General features: G+C 45.2%; 1 protein-coding gene and 1 long non-coding RNA gene across 5 annotated transcripts in view; one reads left to right on the plus strand and one right to left on the minus strand.

Annotated features, from left to right (window-relative positions):
- LOC140739410 (uncharacterized) overlaps positions 1–19,241 on the minus strand; it is a 972,090-nt gene that overhangs the window by 661,940 nt on the left and 290,909 nt on the right. The window lies entirely within an intron of this gene.
- Positions 1–19,241, plus strand: part of afap1l1a (actin filament associated protein 1-like 1a) — a 192,331-nt gene that overhangs the window by 114,379 nt on the left and 58,711 nt on the right. For all 4 annotated transcript variants that reach the window (XM_073067686.1, XM_073067685.1, XM_073067687.1 and 1 more), the window contains exons 6-8: positions 835–933; positions 8,421–8,632; positions 12,041–12,220. In XM_073067686.1, coding sequence (XP_072923787.1) covers positions 835–933; positions 8,421–8,632; positions 12,041–12,220 — 491 coding nt within the window. The remainder of the gene's footprint in view (positions 1–834; positions 934–8,420; positions 8,633–12,040; positions 12,221–19,241) is intronic.

Raw genomic sequence — 19,241 nt, forward strand, 5'->3', positions numbered from 1 at the left:
TTATTAATTGCAGCTAAAAAAAGCCACTTCCTTTTATGACATAATGTTCATCAAGGTATAAATTGGATAGAAGTATGAACAGAGGAATTGTCTTCATGGTTAAAATCGCTTGTACATTGTCACTGAGCCACAACAAGATGACAATTTAATTCCCAGTATGTGGTACTTAGCTTATCTCAACTGAAGGAAAAAACAACTGGTTTTCACCCAGGCAAGAGAGTCATTCCTGCTCTTGATTATTAGCCAGTGGTTTGGTAATTATAAGAATATGGATCTAGATACCAGTTCAGGAGATTAATTTGCTGTACTGTGATTTCCTCTCATCCCTAGTGGTATAGAATAGCTTATCAAAACCAAGCAAGCTAATGCAGTCTGACTGTTTTCAACATATTCATATGTGACTCGTATGTATACACTCTGGCAAAAAGTCAACTTGATCTGAGGAGGCGGTTGAGAGACAATGAGTAACAATGAAGGTAATTTTGAAGTGCTCTTTTGGGGACTGATGTTGAGGAAATTGGAAAAATCCAGTGCATTTCATGAATTACTTGATCTGGTATTCTGAAATAAAGATTGCAGGCAAATTTAAAACCGGATAAATTTGGTGTAGGAGTTTATAATATTGTAGTTTGTGGAAAATAGCTATGCACGTATTCCAAGGAAGTCTGCAGTTCAGAATCACCTCATTGACTGCAAAACATGGGAGATCTTGGGTTGCAAAAGGCACTTTATAACTTTTCTTTTCTGTTGTTTAATCTGGTTGTAAAATATTTTAAGTTTTTTAAAAAGTGGAAGTTTTTTTTTCTAGTTTACTGTATTTTCCTTCTTTTCTAGACAGTTCCAGTCCACCAAATTCTATTGAGGATGGATATTATGAAGATGCTGACAGTAATTACCCAATCACGAGGATTATGGGAGAACACAAGCATTCATGTAATTAGATAATCATTCCTCTTCAACTGAAAACAAGTAAATTTGTAGAAGCAGGAATCTGAAACAAAGAAAAGAAATGCTGGAAGTGCACAGCCAGTGAAGCAGCATCTGTGGAAAGGGAAACCAGTCAACAGTTCAAATCAGGGACTGTTCCTTCTCTTTTCACAAACGCTGCTTGATTGACTGAGTCTTTTCAGTGTTTGCTCCTTCTTTATTGTTCATTTGCATGGTGTAGCCCTGACATAAGTAATGCTGTGAGTCAGGGCAGAGGTCTTCCCCCGGTTTCAAGCACCTGACTGGTGCACATCCATTACGTGCGAATATAAGTTTGGAAGACCGACAAGATGGATATGTTGGCCACTACTCCCTGGGAACTCGGTCCACAGCTGCAGACCTGAGTACTGTCCAGATTACAAACAGCTCACTCAGAACAGAACATGGTTGCAACCTGGAATTGACCTGTTTACACTCTGTGACTCATTTCTGATGTATTAGAAGGAATTTTTCTCTTCATTCAGCTTCAGCCATGAATAATTTATCTCAGCCAACAGGTCAAACCTCATCTTAGCTGAGCATTGTGTTGCCACTTCAGAATTCTGACCAGCGGAGGAGATAGGTGTTAGTGAAAAGGAAGTGTTTAGTCCAAAAAATGCCAGTGACGTAGATTAGCTGCAGGTTCATTCAAACCAAATATTCCCATTCTTATAATGGAGAGAGAGCATAAACTGAGATCCCACATACAGTAGAGAGTCGCAAAATTAGTGCTTGAAGCTGATACCTTCGAAAATCTGCTACCAGGGAAGTCTATCCAATGAAACTATTCTGTAAGATGATCCAATCTGTGACCAAAATGTGCTGGTTTTGAAATTCAGAGCTTTCAGTAGTTGAACAGAAATAACTGATATATTTTTTGTCTCTGTGCCATTGTTGATGAGCATTCATTAACTTTACAAAGCTTTGGCCCTTCCTAAAATCTGGCTACTGTCAAAAGCATTTACAGAAGTACGCAGTAGGAAGGAGGGAAGTGGAAATGGGTGTGGTGAACTTGTTGCTGATGGTAAGTGTGGAGATCTTGGTGCCAATCCACGCTAAATAGGGTTTTCCTGTGAGGAAATCTAGGATCCAGTTGCATAGTGAGGCACTGAGGCCCAAGTCTCGGTCTGTAGTGATGAGCTTCAAGGGGATGATAGTACTGAATGCTGAGCTGTAATCAGTGAAGAGCATCTTGATATATGCATCTTCTTTGACCAGGTATTTCAGAGAAGAGCCAATGAAATGGTTAAACAGTGCAGCAGTGGAGCAGGCCGAATAGCTCACAATGTTCATTCAAACTAACTAGGCTAATGAGGTCTAATCCCTTCTATCTGCGCATGGTCTATATGCTCCATTCTATGCATATTCATGTTGGAAACTCCTCTGTTGATTCTGTTAGCAACACCGCTCCTAGTAGTATATTCCAGGCACCCACCATATTCTCTGACCCCTACTAATTGACATTTTGACCCTGGGGACAAAGACACTGGCTGTCTTCTCTAAATATACCTCTCAAAATCTTATAAACTTTAGTCAGGTCTCCGCTCAGCTTCTGTCACTCAGGAGGAAACAATGATGGTTTTGTAGCGGCGTGCTACGCGCAGCGCTGAAATTACGACACGGAGTCGGTAAACTGCAACCACGGAATAATTTTATTTCACAAGCACAGTCTTGCTTAAAAGCCTGTCTCCCCCCACTCGATACTTGGAGAGGCACGTAACTGAAACTCCCTGAGGCTATGTACCTTTGTCTCTGGCTCTGGCTAATTGTCAGCCGGTTCGAGTGTGCTAGTAATTGGGTCGCCACATAACCCCCCCCCAGAACCGGCGGTACACCCCCCAATGTCCACAGTCTGGGCCGGGCCCTGTTAGGGAGGTCGGCCTCTGCGCCGCGGTGCCGGAAACTCAACCGGTTGCGCCGTCCACGTGGGCCGGTTTGAGTCGGTCCACCGTGAAAACCTCCTCTCTCCCCCCAACGTCCAGCACGAACGTGGACCCGTTGTTTCTGATCACCGTAAATGGCCCCTCGTAGGGCCGTTGCAGCGGTGGCCGATGCCCGCCCCGTCGTACAAACACAAACTTACAGTTCTGCAGATCTTTGGGTACGCAGGTCGGGTGCTGCCCATGCTGCGAAGTGGGTATGGGGGCCAGGGCACCGAGTCTCTCGCGTAGTCTGCCCAGGACCGCTGCGGGTTCTTCCTCTCGCCCCCTCGGGGCTGGTATGAACTCCCCGGGAACGACCAGGGGCGCGCCGTACACCAACTCGGCCGACGAAGCGTGCAGATCGTCTTTGGGCGCCGTGCGGACGCTGAGCAGGACCCAGGGAAGCTCGTCCGCCCAGTTAGCTCCGTGCAGGCGGGCCATGAGAGCCGACTTCAGGTGGCGGTGGAAACGCTCCACCAGTCCGTTCAACTGTGGGTGGTAGGCAGTGGTGTGGTGCAGCTGAGTCCCCAACAGGTTGGCCATCGCTGACCAGAGGCTGGAGGTGAACTGGGCGCCTCTGTCGGAGGTAATGTGGGCCGGGACACCAAAGCGGGACACCCAGGTGGCGATCAGCGCCCGGGCGCAAGATTCGGAGGTGGTGTCGGTGAGCGGGACCGCCTCTGGCCATCTTGTGAACCTGTCCACGATAGTCAGGAGGTGCCGCGCCCCGCGTGACACAGGCAGGGGGCCCACGATATCCACATGAATGTGGTCGAAACGCCGGTGGGTGGGGTGGAACTGCTGCGGCGGGGCCTTGGTGTGTCGCTGCACCTTGGCCGTCTGGCAGTGCAGGCACGTTCTGGCCCAGTCACGGACCTGCTTGCGGAGTCCGTGCCAAACGAACCTGCTGGAGACCATCCAGACGGTAGTGCGGATGGAGGGGTGGGCCAAGTTATGAATGGAGTCAAACACGCGTCGTCGCCAAGGTTCCGGGACGACGGGACGGGGCTGGCCGGTGGCGACGTCACAGAGTAGGGTCCTCTCACCTGGGCCTACGGGGAGGTCCTGGAGCTGCAAACCGGAGACTGCGGTTCTGTAACACGGGATCTCCTCATCTGCCAACTGTGCCTCAGCCAGTGCCTCAAAGTCTACCCCTTGGGAAAGGGCGTGAATGTTAGGGCGAGAGAGCGCATCCGCCACGACATTGTCCTTACCCGAGACGTGCCGGACGTCCGTCGTGTATTCAGAGATGTAGGACAGATGGCGCTGCTGGCGGGACGACCAGGGATCGGACACCTTTGTGAATGTAAAGGTAAGCGGTTTGTGGTCCGTGAACGCGGTGAAGGGCCTTCCTTCTAAGAAGTACCTGAAATGCCGGATTGCCAGGTATAGCGCCAACAGTTCCCGGTCGAAAGCACTGTACTTGAGCTCGGGTGGCCGCAGGTGTCTGCTGAAAAACGCCAGGGGTTGCCAGCGGCCCGCGATGAGCTGCTCCAGCACCCCACCGACTGCCGTGTTAGAGGCGTCCACCGTGAGGGCGGTAGGGACGTCCATTCTGGGGTGCACTAGCATCGTGGCATTCGCCAAGGCATCCTTCGTTTGAATGAAAGCGGCGGCGGACACCTCGTCCCAGGTAATGTCCTTGCCCGGACCGGACAGCAAGGCGAACAGGGGGCGCATGATCCGGGCAGCTGAAGGGAGGAAGCGGTGGTAGAAATTGACCATACCTACGAATTCCTGGAGGCCTTTGATCGTGGTGGGTCGGGGGAAATGACGGACCGCATCTACCTTAGCGGGCAGAGGGGTTGCCCCGTCTTTAGTAATCCTGTGGCCCAGGAAGTCAATGGTGTCGAGCCCGAACTGGCATTTGGCCAGGTTGATCGTTAGACCGTAGTCACGCAGCCGGGCAAAGAGCTGTCGGAGGTGGGACAGATGCTCCTGACGACTGCTGCTGGCTATGAGGATGTCGTCCAAATAGATGAATGCGAAGTCCAGGTCGCGTCCCACCGCGTCCATCAACCGCTGGAACGTCTGTGCGGCATTCTTCAGGCCGAACGGCATGCGGAGGAACTCGAAAAGGCCGAACGGGGTGATGAGAGCCGTTTTGGGGATGTCGTCTGGATGCATCGGGATTTGATGGTATCCGCGGATTAGGTCTACCTTGGAGAAGATCTGCGCGCCGTGCAGGTTGGCTGCAAAGTCCTGAATGTGCGGCACAGGGTAGCGGTCCGGTGTTGTAGCCTCGTTCAGCCTGCGGTAGTCGCCGCACGGTCTCCAGCCCCCTGTCGCCTTGGGCACCATGTGCAGGGGGGAGGCCCAGGGGCTGTCGGACCGCCGAATTATCCCCAATTCCTCCATCCGCGTAAACTCCTCCTTCGCCAGTCGGAGCTTGTCCGGGGGAAGCCGCCGAGCGCGGGCATGGAGGGGTGGTCCCTGGGTCAGGATGTGGTGCTGTACACCGTGCCGGGGCATGGCTGCCGTGAACTGTGGTGCCAGAACCGATGGGAAATCCGCCAGGACCCTGGTGAAGTCGTTGCCGGACAGCGTGATGGAGCCGAGGTGAGGGGCTGGCAACTGGGCTGCACCCAGGGGGAATGTCTGAAAGGTCTCGGCGTGAACCAGTCTCTTCCTGGGCAGGTCGACCAGTAGGCTGTGAGCCCGCAAGAAATCCGCACCCAGAAGCGGTTGGGCTACGGCGGCCAGTGTGAAGTCCCACGTAAACTTGCTGGAGTCGAGCCATAGCTGCACCGGACGGGTGCCATAAGTCCTTATGGTGCTGCCGTTCGCGGCCCGTAGGGGGGGACCCGGCGCCCTGCTGCGGGTGTCGTAACTCGTCGGAGGTAAGACGCTGATCTCGGCACCGGTGTCGACCAAAAACCGGCGTCCCGACTGTTTGTCCCAGACATACAGGAGGCTATCCCGAAGGCCAGCCGTCGTAGCCATCAGCGACGGCTGGCCCTGGCGTTTCCCGGGAACTGGCAGGGCGGGCGACAGCGGCAGGCATCTGCGCCCCACCGCTGGTGGTAGAAACACCAGTGTTCGTTGGGCTCCACACCCCGGCCTCTGGGTTTAGGGGGCTCTGCGGCCGGGCCTGGACTGGTTTGCTGCTGGGATGGCCTGGTGATCTGTGCGACGGACGCCCCACTCACCTTCTTGGCGTTCCACAGCGCGTCCGCCCGGGCTGCCACCTTCCGGGGGTCGCTGAAATCCGCGTCGGACAGCAGCAGGCGGATGTCCTCGGGCAGCTGCTCCAGAAATGCCTGCTCAAACATGAGGCAGGGTGTGTGTCCGTCGGCCAGAGACAACATCTCATTCATCAAAGCCGATGGAGGCCTGTCTCCCAAGCCATCCAGGTGCAGTAAGCGGGCAGCTCGCTCGCGGCGGGAGAGCCCGAAAGTCCTTATGAGCAGGGCTTTGAATTCCGTGTACTTGCCGTCTGCCGGGGGAGACTGTACGAACTCTGCGACCTGGGCCGCTGTGTCCTGGTCGAGGGAGCTCACCACGTAGTAGTAACGGGTGTCCTCTGAGGTTATTTGCCGAACATGGAATTGGGCTTCTGCTTGCTGAAACCATAGGTGAGGTCGTAGCGTCCAGAAGCTTGGCAGCTTCAAGGAAACCGCGTTAACAAACGCAGCGTCTGCCATCTCCGGTCCAAAAAAACGGTTGGACCGTCGGGGTCACCAATGTAGCGGCGTGCTACGCGCAGCGCTGAAATTACGACACGGAGTCGGTAAACTGCAACCACGGAATAATTTTATTTCACAAACACAGTCTTGCTTAAAAGCCTGTCTCCCCCCACTCGATACTTGGAGAGGCACGTAACTGAAACTCCCTGAGGCTATGTACCTTTGTCTCTGGCTCTGACTAATTGTCAGCCGGTTCGAGTGTGCTAGTAATTGGGTCGCCACAGTTTGTCCAAATACTACATATTGCACATGCTCTCTAATCCAGGCAGCATCCTGGTAAACATTTCTGCACCCTTTCTATAGCCTCCACATTCTTCCTGTAATGGGATGCTGGAATTTAAATGCAATACTCCAGGTACTTGGATGCATTGCTGTAGATGCAGCCTAGCTGGTCTTTACATCTGTACACTTACTGGTGAGGTGGTGGTGGAGCATGATGATTGGTGCTAATATTTATCAAACTAAAAAATTATAAATAACTACAATTTTCCAAAAGATTAAAATTGCTGAGAATAGGCATCAAGGTGTTTGAGGTAAAAGATGGATTAATGCTGTGAGTGGGGACCCTGTGGACAGGGTTTTTGTTTTTCCGGCCTTATTCTACCCTGTTCTGTGCAGGATAACTGGTGCTGCAGTCAGTGGGCTCATAACAAGAACTTGATTCATACTCTTGTTCATTTTCTTCTCACTCTTCTGGGACATGATTCTATCTATGCCATTCCCAGTATAATTCCTCAGAGGACATTAATCACGTGCAACTTTTGAAAGACTATTTGCCTTAGCAGTCAAGCTTGATAATATCTGCAAATTACATTCCCAGTTGTACTGTATATTTCTATTCATTTGTTGTCTTGACAATTCAGTCACTTTTACCAGTACCAAACTTCCCACAACCTATGGACTCACTTTCAAGGATCCTGCATCTCATGTTCTCAACATTTTTTACATATTTATTAATTATCATATTTTTTCTCTTTTGTATGTGTACAATTTGTTGTCTTTTTCACACTGGTTGTTTGTCTGTCCCGTTGGGTGTGGTTTTTCATTTATTTTATTGTGTTTCTTGGATTTACTGTGTATGCCTGCAAGAAAATGAACCTCAGGGATATATATGGTGACATCTTTGTACTTCGATAATAAAATTGCTTTGAACTTTGAACTTTGATATTGTTTATAACATTATTCATTCATCTAAGCAAGAAAAATAAATAAAACTAAGAAATTAACTAAATATAATTAGTGTAAACATTTCCTGTACAGATGGAATGAAGAATTGTATTCATTTGACAGTAATAGAATAAAAAGACTCTCGAATGTACTATGGTATAGAACGTACTACGGTAATCCATAGTAGGGTGCATCAATGGTTAGATAAAATGGGTTAAAAGAATAAGAGTCCCAAATATGTAAGAAGAATAAAGAATAACAGAAAAGTAGCAATGTTTGTGACTAAATCCCTATTGGTTTCTTTCATCTTGACATCTCCAATTCTATTTCCCTTCTGGTTTTCAATGTTATCCATCACTTATTCATTCTTTCCGGGTCTCCAGTTGATCAAAGATTTTCTCTTTTGTTCTCTCTTCTCCAGTGCCTTTCCGCATCACTTCAAACTGATTTTAAAACTAACTTTTTCTGGTACTAAAGAAAAGTCATCAATCAGAAATTTTAACTGTTTCTCTCTCTGTGAGTGGTACCTGACCTGCTGGATATTTCTATAATTTTCAGTTTTATTTGATAAGAATGTGGTTAATAAAAATGCAGAATGTGAACAGAACATGAAGTTCTTCATGCCAGTGTTATTGAGCTCCTAATAGGTTGTAACAAATGCCCCAATTACTTCACCTAGACAATGACTCGGATGTAATGAGCAGCTCGTATGAATCCTATGATGATGAAGAGGAAGACGGAAAAGGCCAGCAGCTGACCCACCAATGGCCATCAGAGGAAGCTTCCATGGACTTGGTGAAAGACTGCAGCATCTGTGCCTTCCTGTTGAGAAAGAAACGCTTTGGGCAGTGGGCCAAGCAGCTCTGTGTCATTAAGGAAAACCGACTACTGGTAAGATGATGTCAAACTTTTAATGGGACACCTTACCAAGGAAGCACTTTTGTATTTTAACCACTTGACTACTGAGTCATTATCAAATGTTCCTTTGAGGTTAAAGCAGCCAAATGCTTTTATTTTTCAGAGAAAAATCTTTGAAATGTAGTTCAAAGTACAGTCTATATTACTTAAAGAGGAAGGTTGCTAACATCAGGAATATTACTGTAGGTAAATAACCTATGTGCATTTTTAAACCATGTGTTCTGAAAATACATCATTTTTACTTTATTAATTAGGTTTTGAACAAGTTTCAAAGATCGCATAACTGTAAAAACATGCACTTCCTGAACATATGATTTTTATTGGAGGTGATGATGGAGCAGTCAATTAGGATGCAGATGTAGTAATGAATCAGCTCACTATTGGATCTCTCAACAGTGCCACAGGAGAACTACATGGTTATGCTCAGAAGGAAATGGGCTCAGTGTAATGCACCGACAGCATTGAATACAACCCCAAGTTATATGCCAATATAGGCCTTTAAGATTTAGATAAAACTCAGATCATTATAACAAGATTGCCTAAATCCAAATTCAGCTGGACATGTCAAAGCAATATTTTTATTTTGAAAAGGAAACCATTTGTCTACTCTCTCTCTACACTCGTGACTGTGTGGCTAAGTACCATCTATAAATCTGCAGAAGACACCACTGTTGTTGGTAAAATCTCAGACAGCAATGAGGAGGCATACAGGAATGAGACTGAGTGGTGTTGCCGCAGCAAACTCACACTCGGCAATACCAAGAAGTTGATTGTGAACTTCAGGAAGGAGAAGTCAGAAGAGGATGCACCAGTCCTTACTGAGGGTATCAGCAGTGGAAAGAATGAGCAGCTTAGGTTCTGGGTGTCAACTACCATTTCTGAGGAGATCTGAAGACCCACACACCATTCAAAAACAATTTCTTCCCTTCTGCCATCAGATTTTTGAACGGTCCATGAACACTACCTCATTATTCCTTCTTTTTGCACTAGTTATTTATTTTGGAATTTATAGTAATTTTATGGCTTCACAAATCAACAAATTTCACATCATAGAAGACGGTGATATCAAACCTGATTCTGATTCTGCTTCTATTGAAAAAACACAAAACTTGTGGCTTCTGAACATTGCTTTAGTTAACATATTTTTAGTATAGGTGACAATAGTTAGCAGGTTTAATTTTGGACTGCAGCAGTAGCTACAACTACTGTAATATGTTTAGTAGTACGGTACAGAAGTATATTTTAGATATCCCTAGTTAACAAACCTTTAATGCATACAGGTCAACTCCATTTGTTCCTCCAAAACCATTCTACTACGACTTCACTAAATACAGGAATAGGGAAGAAAAGGAAATTTTTTTAAATTGGTGTACGGGGCAGCATTTTGCAAAGCTTCAAAGCAAAATTGTGTTTAACATGAAAGTAGAATAACTAATCAAGTGACTGTCAATCTGACAAGCTAGGCAGTGGAAGCTAACGAGATAATATGATCAGGCCCGTTCATGTCAAGGCAAAGAAGTATACTTTGTTCTAGGTTGAAGGTGAACATAACAAGAATCAATCTTTAAATCAATTTAACCTATCAAACTTAAAATCTTTGAATTTTGTTTACAATTTTCACTCGTGTGTATTCCATTATGACAGTAAAATGCATTTAGTATTTAGTCCCGATCTCTGTATTAAAAAAATCAAAAATCAACTTGAATGGCAAAAGTGCAATTTGAATTATTGTCACGGATACAATTTGTGAAATGCATTGTTTTGTCACAGCAGTACCATGCAGGCATCACAACGGATCATATTACAATAAAAATACACAAATAATGTAGAAGAGGAATAGCGAGACTGTGTACGGATTCATGGACCATTCAGAATTCTGTCGGCAGAGGGGAAGAAGCTGTTTCTAAAACATTGAGTTTAGGTTTTTCAGGCTCCTGCACATCCTCGCTGATCAGAGTAATGAGAGGAGGGCATGTCCTGGATGGTGAGGTTCCTTCACGATGGACACCACCACCTTGAGGCACTGCCTTTGTAAGATGCTCTTGATGGTGGGGATGTTTGAGCCCATGATGGAGCTAGCTGAGTGTACAACCCTCTGAGGCACCTCACAATCCTGTGCAAAGCACCTCCATATCAGACAGTGATGCAACCAGTCTGAACGCTGTCCACAGCACATCTGTAGAAACTTGCTAAAGTCTTTGATAACATACTAAATCTCCTCAAACTCCTAACGGTGCATTAGCACTGATGTGCATCAGTATGGTGGGCCCTGGATAGATTCTCTGAGGTGGTGTCACCTAGGAATTTGAAACTGCTCACCTTTTCCACCACTGACCACTCAATGAGGATTGGTGGGTGTTCTGACTTCCCCTTCCTGAAGCCTACAATCAATTCTTGGTCTTGATGACATTGAGTGTAAGGTCACTATTGCAACACCACTCAACCAGTGAATCTATTTTGCTCCTATATGCCTCCTCATTGCCTTTGACATTCTGCCAGAAACAGCATGTTTATGCTGGCAGAAGTATAGATGGCATTTAAGCTGTGCCTAGCAACACAGGCATGAAGGTAGGGAGATTAGAGCAGTGGGCTTGAGGTACGCCTGTGTTGATTGTAAGTGAAGAGAAGATGTTATCACTAACCCATACTGACTGTGGCCTCCTGATAAGGAAGTCAGGATTCCTTTGCTGAGGGCAGTACAGAGACCCAGGTTTTGAAGCTTGTTGATTAGTTTCGAGGGTTTTAAAAATCAATTTTAAAAATGTAAGTTAACACTACTTACCCATTATCTGCAAATGAAAAGACTTTGCATGGTTTATTATTGTATATAGTTTTATTATGAGTAAAGATTATTTTAATAAAATAGGTTAGACACTTCTGTGAATGTAAATATACTCCAATTAAATCATAAAGTCAGCAAATAAACCTCTTCCTTGTTTGAACGCATCAATAAAGTAGTATTCTATCTCTTAGCATTTCTTACAAGGTTTCTAAATATTTTGAATAATGTTAAAACCACATTGACAGTCACACAGGGCATTATATCTGTTTGAAATAAGTAGTATTGTTGCATCTTCAGTTCAGAGGATATAACTTAGTGTCTGAAGGTAATATTCTGCAAGAAATCCTTTCAATGAAAGTCTGTTAATGGGAAACTTCCTACAGCTTTTTCCAGACATCATCTTGGGAAAACCGATGGGATGCATGAATATGTTTAGCATACTTGGCAATCACTGCTGTATTAAATAACCAAAAAGCACACCATTAAGTCATATTATTCATTAATGGTTAATTTGGTGCATATGTTGAGGAAAATGTGTTGTTTTTGTGCTGAAGGGTTTCCTTCAAAGAAGAAACTAATGTACATTTCCCTTTTCTCAGTGTTACAAGAGCTCCAAGGACCATCAGCCTCACATGGAGCTGCCACTGAACACGTGCAATGTTATTTATGTGCCTAAAGATGGTCGACGCAAAAAACATGAACTAAGATTCTCCCAGCCAGGAACTGAAGCTCTTGTAATAGCAGTACAAAGCAAGGAACAAGCAGAGGAATGGTTAAAGGTACTAGCAACAATTTATAGTATGTATACAAATTAGGACTACCAAATCTTTGACTCTTCAATATGCCTTCACGTGGTTGATAGATTTTGAATCTTCAGAGGTTGCTTCTGATTGGCTAAATCATGTCAAATCCACTATTACATTACTGGTGATCATGACTAGGAGGGATTTCTACACAAGTCTTGGGACGTTGAAGTAGTGTAAGACATCGATGAGGCCAAATTTGGAGTAATGTGTGCAGTTCAGGTTGCCTACAAGAAAGATATCAGTAAGATTGAAAGAGTACAGGGAAGATTTACAAGGATGTTGCTGGGAATTGAGAACCTCAGTTTTAAGGAAACATTGAGAAAGATTTTTTTTTCCTGGAGCGTTGAAGAGAATGTGGGGCGTTTTTATAGAGGTATGCAAAATTATGACACATGCAGGTAGGGTAAATACAAGAAGGCTTTTTCCACTGAGTTTGGGCAAGACTGGTACTGGAGATCATAGGTTAAGGGCAAAGGGTGAAATATCAAGGGAAACCTGAGGGTGAAATTCTTACTTAAGAGGGTGATGCAAGTGTGGAATGAGCTACCATTGGAAGTCTGGGTGTGGGTTAGATTTCAACTTTTAAGAGAAGTTGGATACGTACATAGATGTGATGGATATGGAGGGATGTGTTCCAGGTGTGGGTCGATGGCACTAGGCAGAAGATCTGGTTGGCATGGACTAGATGGGCCAAAGGGTCTGTTTCTGTGCTGTCATACTCTATGACAATGACTCTTCATGTTCCAGTTTTCTTCCAAATGTTAATGTTCGGTGTTTAAGAGCTGCATATATTTTGTTTGGAAATGAATAACTGAAACAATTCCTTGCCCAAAAGCCATTTCCCTACCTCTTCCACTTTCTAATGACCTCAGAGTAGAATAATCCTCAATGGGGAACAGTGACTTTTCACATTGCTGATGTTTCAGCTAATTTCAAAAGTTCAATGTGCGCATCTAGTTAGATGATCCATGACAAAATGAAAATGAGTACAATAAATACACCACCAAATGTCACATGAAGAAATAAAATTCATATCACTTTATCGAGCTTAAATTACTGTTGCCACATCTAAGCCACATGCTTTGTGTGTTCACTTAATATTATGCAGTCAGCGATTTTAGCAAAATTGATATAAATTATGTTGATTATTGCCTATTATAAACAGAAAGAGATTAATTAACAGGTTAAGTGTGGATCCATTTTAATCAGCAACCATAATGTCCATCTGATGTAAAGGAATATACTCATTATTCTCTGTTGCTCCCAGCCCAAGCCCCTGAATAAAACAGAAAATACTAGAACAAAAGGCAACTATATCTAAATATAAGAACATAAGAAATATGACCAGGAGTAGGCCAAGGAGTAGACATCTCGTCCATTGAGCCTGTTCTGCCATTCAATAAGATCATGGCTGATCTATTGTGGACTCAGTTCCATCTACCTGCCTTTTCCCCATAATCCTTATTTCAAAGATTCAAGATTCAATGATTGAAAGTACATTTATTGTCAAAGAATGTATAAATTATACAGCCTTGAGATTTGTCTGCTTACAGACAACTACAAAGCGAGAAACTAGAAAGAAACTAATAAATAAAGACCAACACCCAATGCACAGCAAAAGAGGGGAAAAAAACACAAATTGTGCAAACAGTAGAAGCGAGCAATCCCTAGAGTAGGCCCAAGCCTGAGTCTCACTTCATCATGTTAACGGGGCAAATCACGGCAAAACTCATAGGCATGCAACACGGCAGCCTGGGCAGTCTTACAGCCTCAGCGTCATGGAGAGAGGAGTGAATATCACAGGAGAGTAAGCAATATCGGCCTGAATCTTGCCTCTGGTCCCAAAACCCTGCCTTTCCAGTCTATCTGGGCCAGTGTTTAGATCGTCCAAACAGCAGGCCGTGCCTCAAACTAGGACCCAGGCCCCACTGCAGTGAAGCAGATGAGTCCACACTTTGTGGGAGCATTGATGATGAGGCAAGTGAAGTTAAGTGAGGTTATCCCCTGTAGTTCAGAAGCCTGATGACTGAGGGGTAGTAATTGTTCCTTAATCTAGTGGTGTGACTCCTGAAGTTCCTGTACCTTCTTCCTGGTGGCAGCATTGAGAAGAGAGCATGTCCTGGGTGGTGGTGGTCCCTGATGATGGATGCTGCTTTCCGGTGATAACGCTTCAAGTAAATATGCTCAGTAGTGGGGAGGGCTTTACCTTTGATGAACTGGGCCATATCCACGACTTTTTGTAGGATTTTCCATTTAGGGCATCAGTGTTTCCATACCAAGCTGTGATGCAGCCTGTCAATACACTCTCCACTACTCATCTATAGAAGTTTATCAAAGTTTTAAATGTCATGTCAAATCTTTGCAAACTCTGAATGAAGTAGAGGCACTGCCATGCTTTACTTGTAATTGTACTTACTCGCTGGGCCCAGGACAGGTCCCCAGAAATAATAACACAGAGAAATTTAAAGTTGCTGACCCTCTCCCCCTTTGATCCTCCGATGAGGACCTCTGATTTCCTGCTCTGACATCAACGGTCAGCTCCTTGTTCGTGCTGACATTGAGTGAGAGGTTGCTGTGGTACCACTCAGACAGATTTTCTATTTCCCTCCTATATGCTGATTCATCAGCACTTTTGATTCAACTTATGACAGTGGTGTTGTTAGCAAACTTGAATATGGCATTGGAGCTGTGCTTGGCCACACAATCTTAGGCATAAAACGAATAGAGCAGGGGGCTAAACACACAGCCTTGTGGTGCATCTGTGCTGATGGAGATCATGGAGATGTTATCAATCTGAACAAATGTATTCAAAGCCACAAGAAAACACTTTATTCAAACCAGCACGAATGTAGTACAGAAAGGAAAGCAAATATCTGCAGTAATAGTAGTACAGAAATCTCCACTAAACAAGCCGACTCCTGCAATGGTAGGGGGGGGGGGGGGGCTACAGATCTGACAACCTTGCATGAGCCTGTGTTCTCTCTGACTCTGGTTCAATGTACTTTCACCTATCTTCTTAGCACTAGCACCAGCTGTGACAAAACTCTCCCACTTGCAAAAAGAAAGTGCCCCTTTTTATACCATTCAAACCTCCTACACTAGTATTTTTCCACCCCTTGGTGGTACCAGCTGCAACCCCCTGCCCCCCCCCTTATCTCTTATGACCTCCAGCCCAGACAAACATGCTTTTCACCTTTTTCCACTATTATGGCTACAGACTTGTACTTCCTTGACTTTCTCAAAAAATTGCTGTGAACTAGTTCTCTTGTACTTTCTCAAAACAATCCCACCCCAAGCAAACACCATTTTGTCTTGAAGACTTCCATTTTATTTTAACATATACCAAGGAGGAATCACATTTAACTTTTTCCTTACAGTCCATTCCTTGATTGCTCATTGGTGTACTATACAAAAATTACGATAAATACAAATTAACCAGAATTATTATAGCATAGTTAAACTATGGGATTATAATACAAATCCTATCTAAGCAATAAGCTAAAACAAACTGCACTATAAACACAAACTAATATGATTACTTCACATCCATTATTTGTTCCCCGGTACCACACTTTAATTTGAATAATGTAAGCCCAATTGCAATTAATCATGGTTAAATGTCATGAGTGTGTGTGTGTGTGTGTGTGTGTGTGTGTGTGTTGTAACAAAAGGCATCTTCTTCTATACCTGTTCTTTGTATGTTTTTCTCGCATGTCCAGACAGTGACCTCTACTCAGGAGAGGGTCCATGCTATTGACAAGATTAATTCCAGGGCTGTTATTTCATCTGGGAGAAAACAGAGTATATGTTATTATCAGTCTTACAAAGATTTAAATCTTTCTTCTTTGGTCAATTTCTCCTTGTTTAAACACACCAGATAGTTTTTCCCTTGTACTGATATCTAGTAAGTATTACTGTCTCCGTTTGCTACAATCTCCTCCTTGCAAAATGAAGAATTTGAAATGTGCACATATACTTTATCTCCTACCATGGGGGCCCTTTCTCAGAGTCTGTTTCCTTCTCTGGTTCTGGGGTATACTTGATCATCTTGGCAATTGGCTGTCCTTGGGGTTGTTCAGATTAAACAGGGCTGGGGATAATCTGCTACCCCTGTAAAGTGTGAGTTAGTGTCAATAAACAAATCTGTTGTTTTAAATGTCATTAATTCTTTCAATCAGCCCAGATGCTTGGGGTAATGAGGTATCTGATAAACCCGATGAATACCTCTATTGGCAGCTTAGTCTTTCACAGCTTGTCCTGAGAAATGAGACCTATTATCCTGTTGTAGTTCTTGAGGGTCCCCATAATAACTAATTAGCTTCTGCAGTCCCTTCGGTAAATGATCCTGGTCAACTTTTATATAAAGAATTGCCTTTAACAGACCATGGTAAGCAAATATTTAAATTTATGCTGCTATGGCGAGGGTCCAGTGCAATCAATCTGCCAGACCTTGGCTGGACCAGCCCCCTTTTTAATATGGTGGTCAGCTTCCCAGGGAGTGCTCGTCTTTTAACTTGCTGACAAATATCACATGCAGTAATAACTTCTTTAGTCATATATACAGGTAGTCATGTACCTCATTGTTGATCAACTCGATCATACTCAAATCGTGACCAGCCATGTTAAACGGCCACTGTCCCAGCGCATGGAATTCAGGGCTGCTGATCTGCCACACCCAAACGAACTGATCCATTTTATTATTTAAGGTGGTGGATAGAGGGGCATCTTTCTGGTGAGAATCTACATGAAACGTAGTGATTTTTCATTTGGTGGGCGGCCTCCCAGATCTTTTCCCAGAGTGTCCGTCCCCACAAGGGCTTTACTATACCGGCCAGCTTCGTTGTAGCCACACAGCCATTCCATTCGCAATGTGTATACGTGCAGCTGCCTCATTTCAAGCTACAGTGGTCAGGTGACTACTACCAGTTCAGCTGGTGGCCTCGAACCGCCCTCTCCCTACTGCAGCAAAACCATTTCTGTGACTGGGCTCATTGCACCTGCTGTCCACCCATTGGACACCAGCTTTCCAGCGAATGGAGCTATACATAAACCAGGCATGGCGTTTATCTGCTTCAGACAACTGTTCTTATATAATATGCCCCATTTAACAGGAGAGGAGGAACTGGTGTGGGGGTTGGCAGTCTTGGTACGGTTTCAATCCACAGGCATGTTGGCTACACTTTCGTGTAACTTGCTGACTCTCTCCAAGCGTTTATTTCCCCATTCTTCAATGTGCCACCTCCACTTCACAGAATAAGCTCGCTACACCCTCCCCACCCTGTTTGAGGAGCTCTCCGAGAGCACCCATGTCATAATAGGGAGGTCGGGTCTCATGATGACTTCCATCTCCACTCACACCCAGTAGCTGGCTAGTATTTGTCTTTCAAAGGATCTGTATCATTCAGCTGCATCAGGTAGAGCACAGGAAACCAGAAACCCGATCTGTCTTTGCCATGAACTCCACACAGCGGTGATCTGATGTAAGGATACAGGTAGCTCAAAGGGCATTCCAGGTAAACAAGAGGCCAGAGGCAGGGCAGGAGCTACTGCTTCCTTAGCAGCTCGAACACCTGCTGTTTCTCTGGAACCCACTCACAAGTCACTTTCTTCCTTGTTACTTTATATAAGAGTTGGAACAGGACAGTTGGCTGTTGCCCGATAGCCCCGCAAACCTTCGGGTCTCTTGCTTATTGGAAGGTGTGGCCCTCTCAGTTATCTTATTCTGTACTTTGTCCTGGATTACTTGATACCCTGCGACTCACTGGATACCCAGAAACTCTACTGACTGGCCCAGCCTCCATATTTTCTGTGGATTCGCCTCCCATCCCTCATGTCCAGAGCTTCAGATCCCCCTCCTCGGTGGATCTTTTTAGCATGATGTCATTGACATAGTGTATATCAGGCAAGAGAGTACATGCATCAAGGTCTTGCGCCATCACTCCTTGACACGTTAGGGCTGTACACATATCCCTCAGGCAATCTGGTAAAAGTACACCGACTGCCTTCCCATGTGAAGACAAATTGGTCCTGTGACTCTTGTGGCAGGGGAATGGGGAAGAATGCGTTGGCCTGATCTGTTCCAGCGTACCATTTCTTGTCTCCCTGTGACCTTCTTTCCACCAGGACAGCAGCAGTTAACAGAGGGGTGCACTTATTTAACTGGTGACAATACACTGACATCCAATTTCCTCACTGGCCAGACAGGACAGTTATACTCAGAAGGTTGCATGTCTGATCGCACCTTCTTTTAATAACTCTGCTACGGTGTCTGAGACCTCCAGATGTCCTCCCAGTATTTGGCACTGCTTTATACAAACCACAGCACTTGATGGCAGTATCATAAGAGGCTCCCACCTCGCTGACTCCACTACAATAGTTGCTACTAAAATGCCAAATGTGAACTTCCCCTATTTGGTCTGCACCGTCTGTCCCTGCAGCGCATTCATTCCAATAATATTTTCAGGTAACGCTACTATCAGTACCCAGGCTTCCATCAGCTGTCCCACCCCAATTCCCAATCGGACTGTCTTTCCTGTGCTGTTATTATATTTCCTCCTGAGCCCTCCACTCACACCAGAGGCCCCTGATGCGAGTCAGGGCTTCCCCTTATAACCGAATGTTCAGTACCTGTGTCCAACCTTCTACTCGACACTCCTTGAAAGTGCTTCCCATCCTCTCCATTGACGTCAGAACTCTGAGGTCTCGCATCATCAGTCCTGTTTCCATGCCGCTGATTCAATATCTCCTCATCTAAACCTGTGCACCATTCTGATGGAAACCCCTCAAACCTATCCTCTTCCAGCAAAGCCCAGCCCACTGGCCCCCTCCAACATTCGTGAGGGCAACACACAGGCAATACGTTAGCCACTGCTACAAAGCTATAGGTGTTGTCTGTTCACCCCAGAACTTTAGTCCCAGTCTCATCTTCAACTATGTCCTGTTGCTCGCAAAACATACCGCCTGTTATGTTAATCCTGCTGACTACGCCGATTGT

Source organism: Hemitrygon akajei, chromosome 15 (assembly GCF_048418815.1).
Source record: "Hemitrygon akajei chromosome 15, sHemAka1.3, whole genome shotgun sequence".
NCBI classification, from domain to species: Eukaryota; Metazoa; Chordata; class Chondrichthyes; order Myliobatiformes; family Dasyatidae; genus Hemitrygon; species Hemitrygon akajei.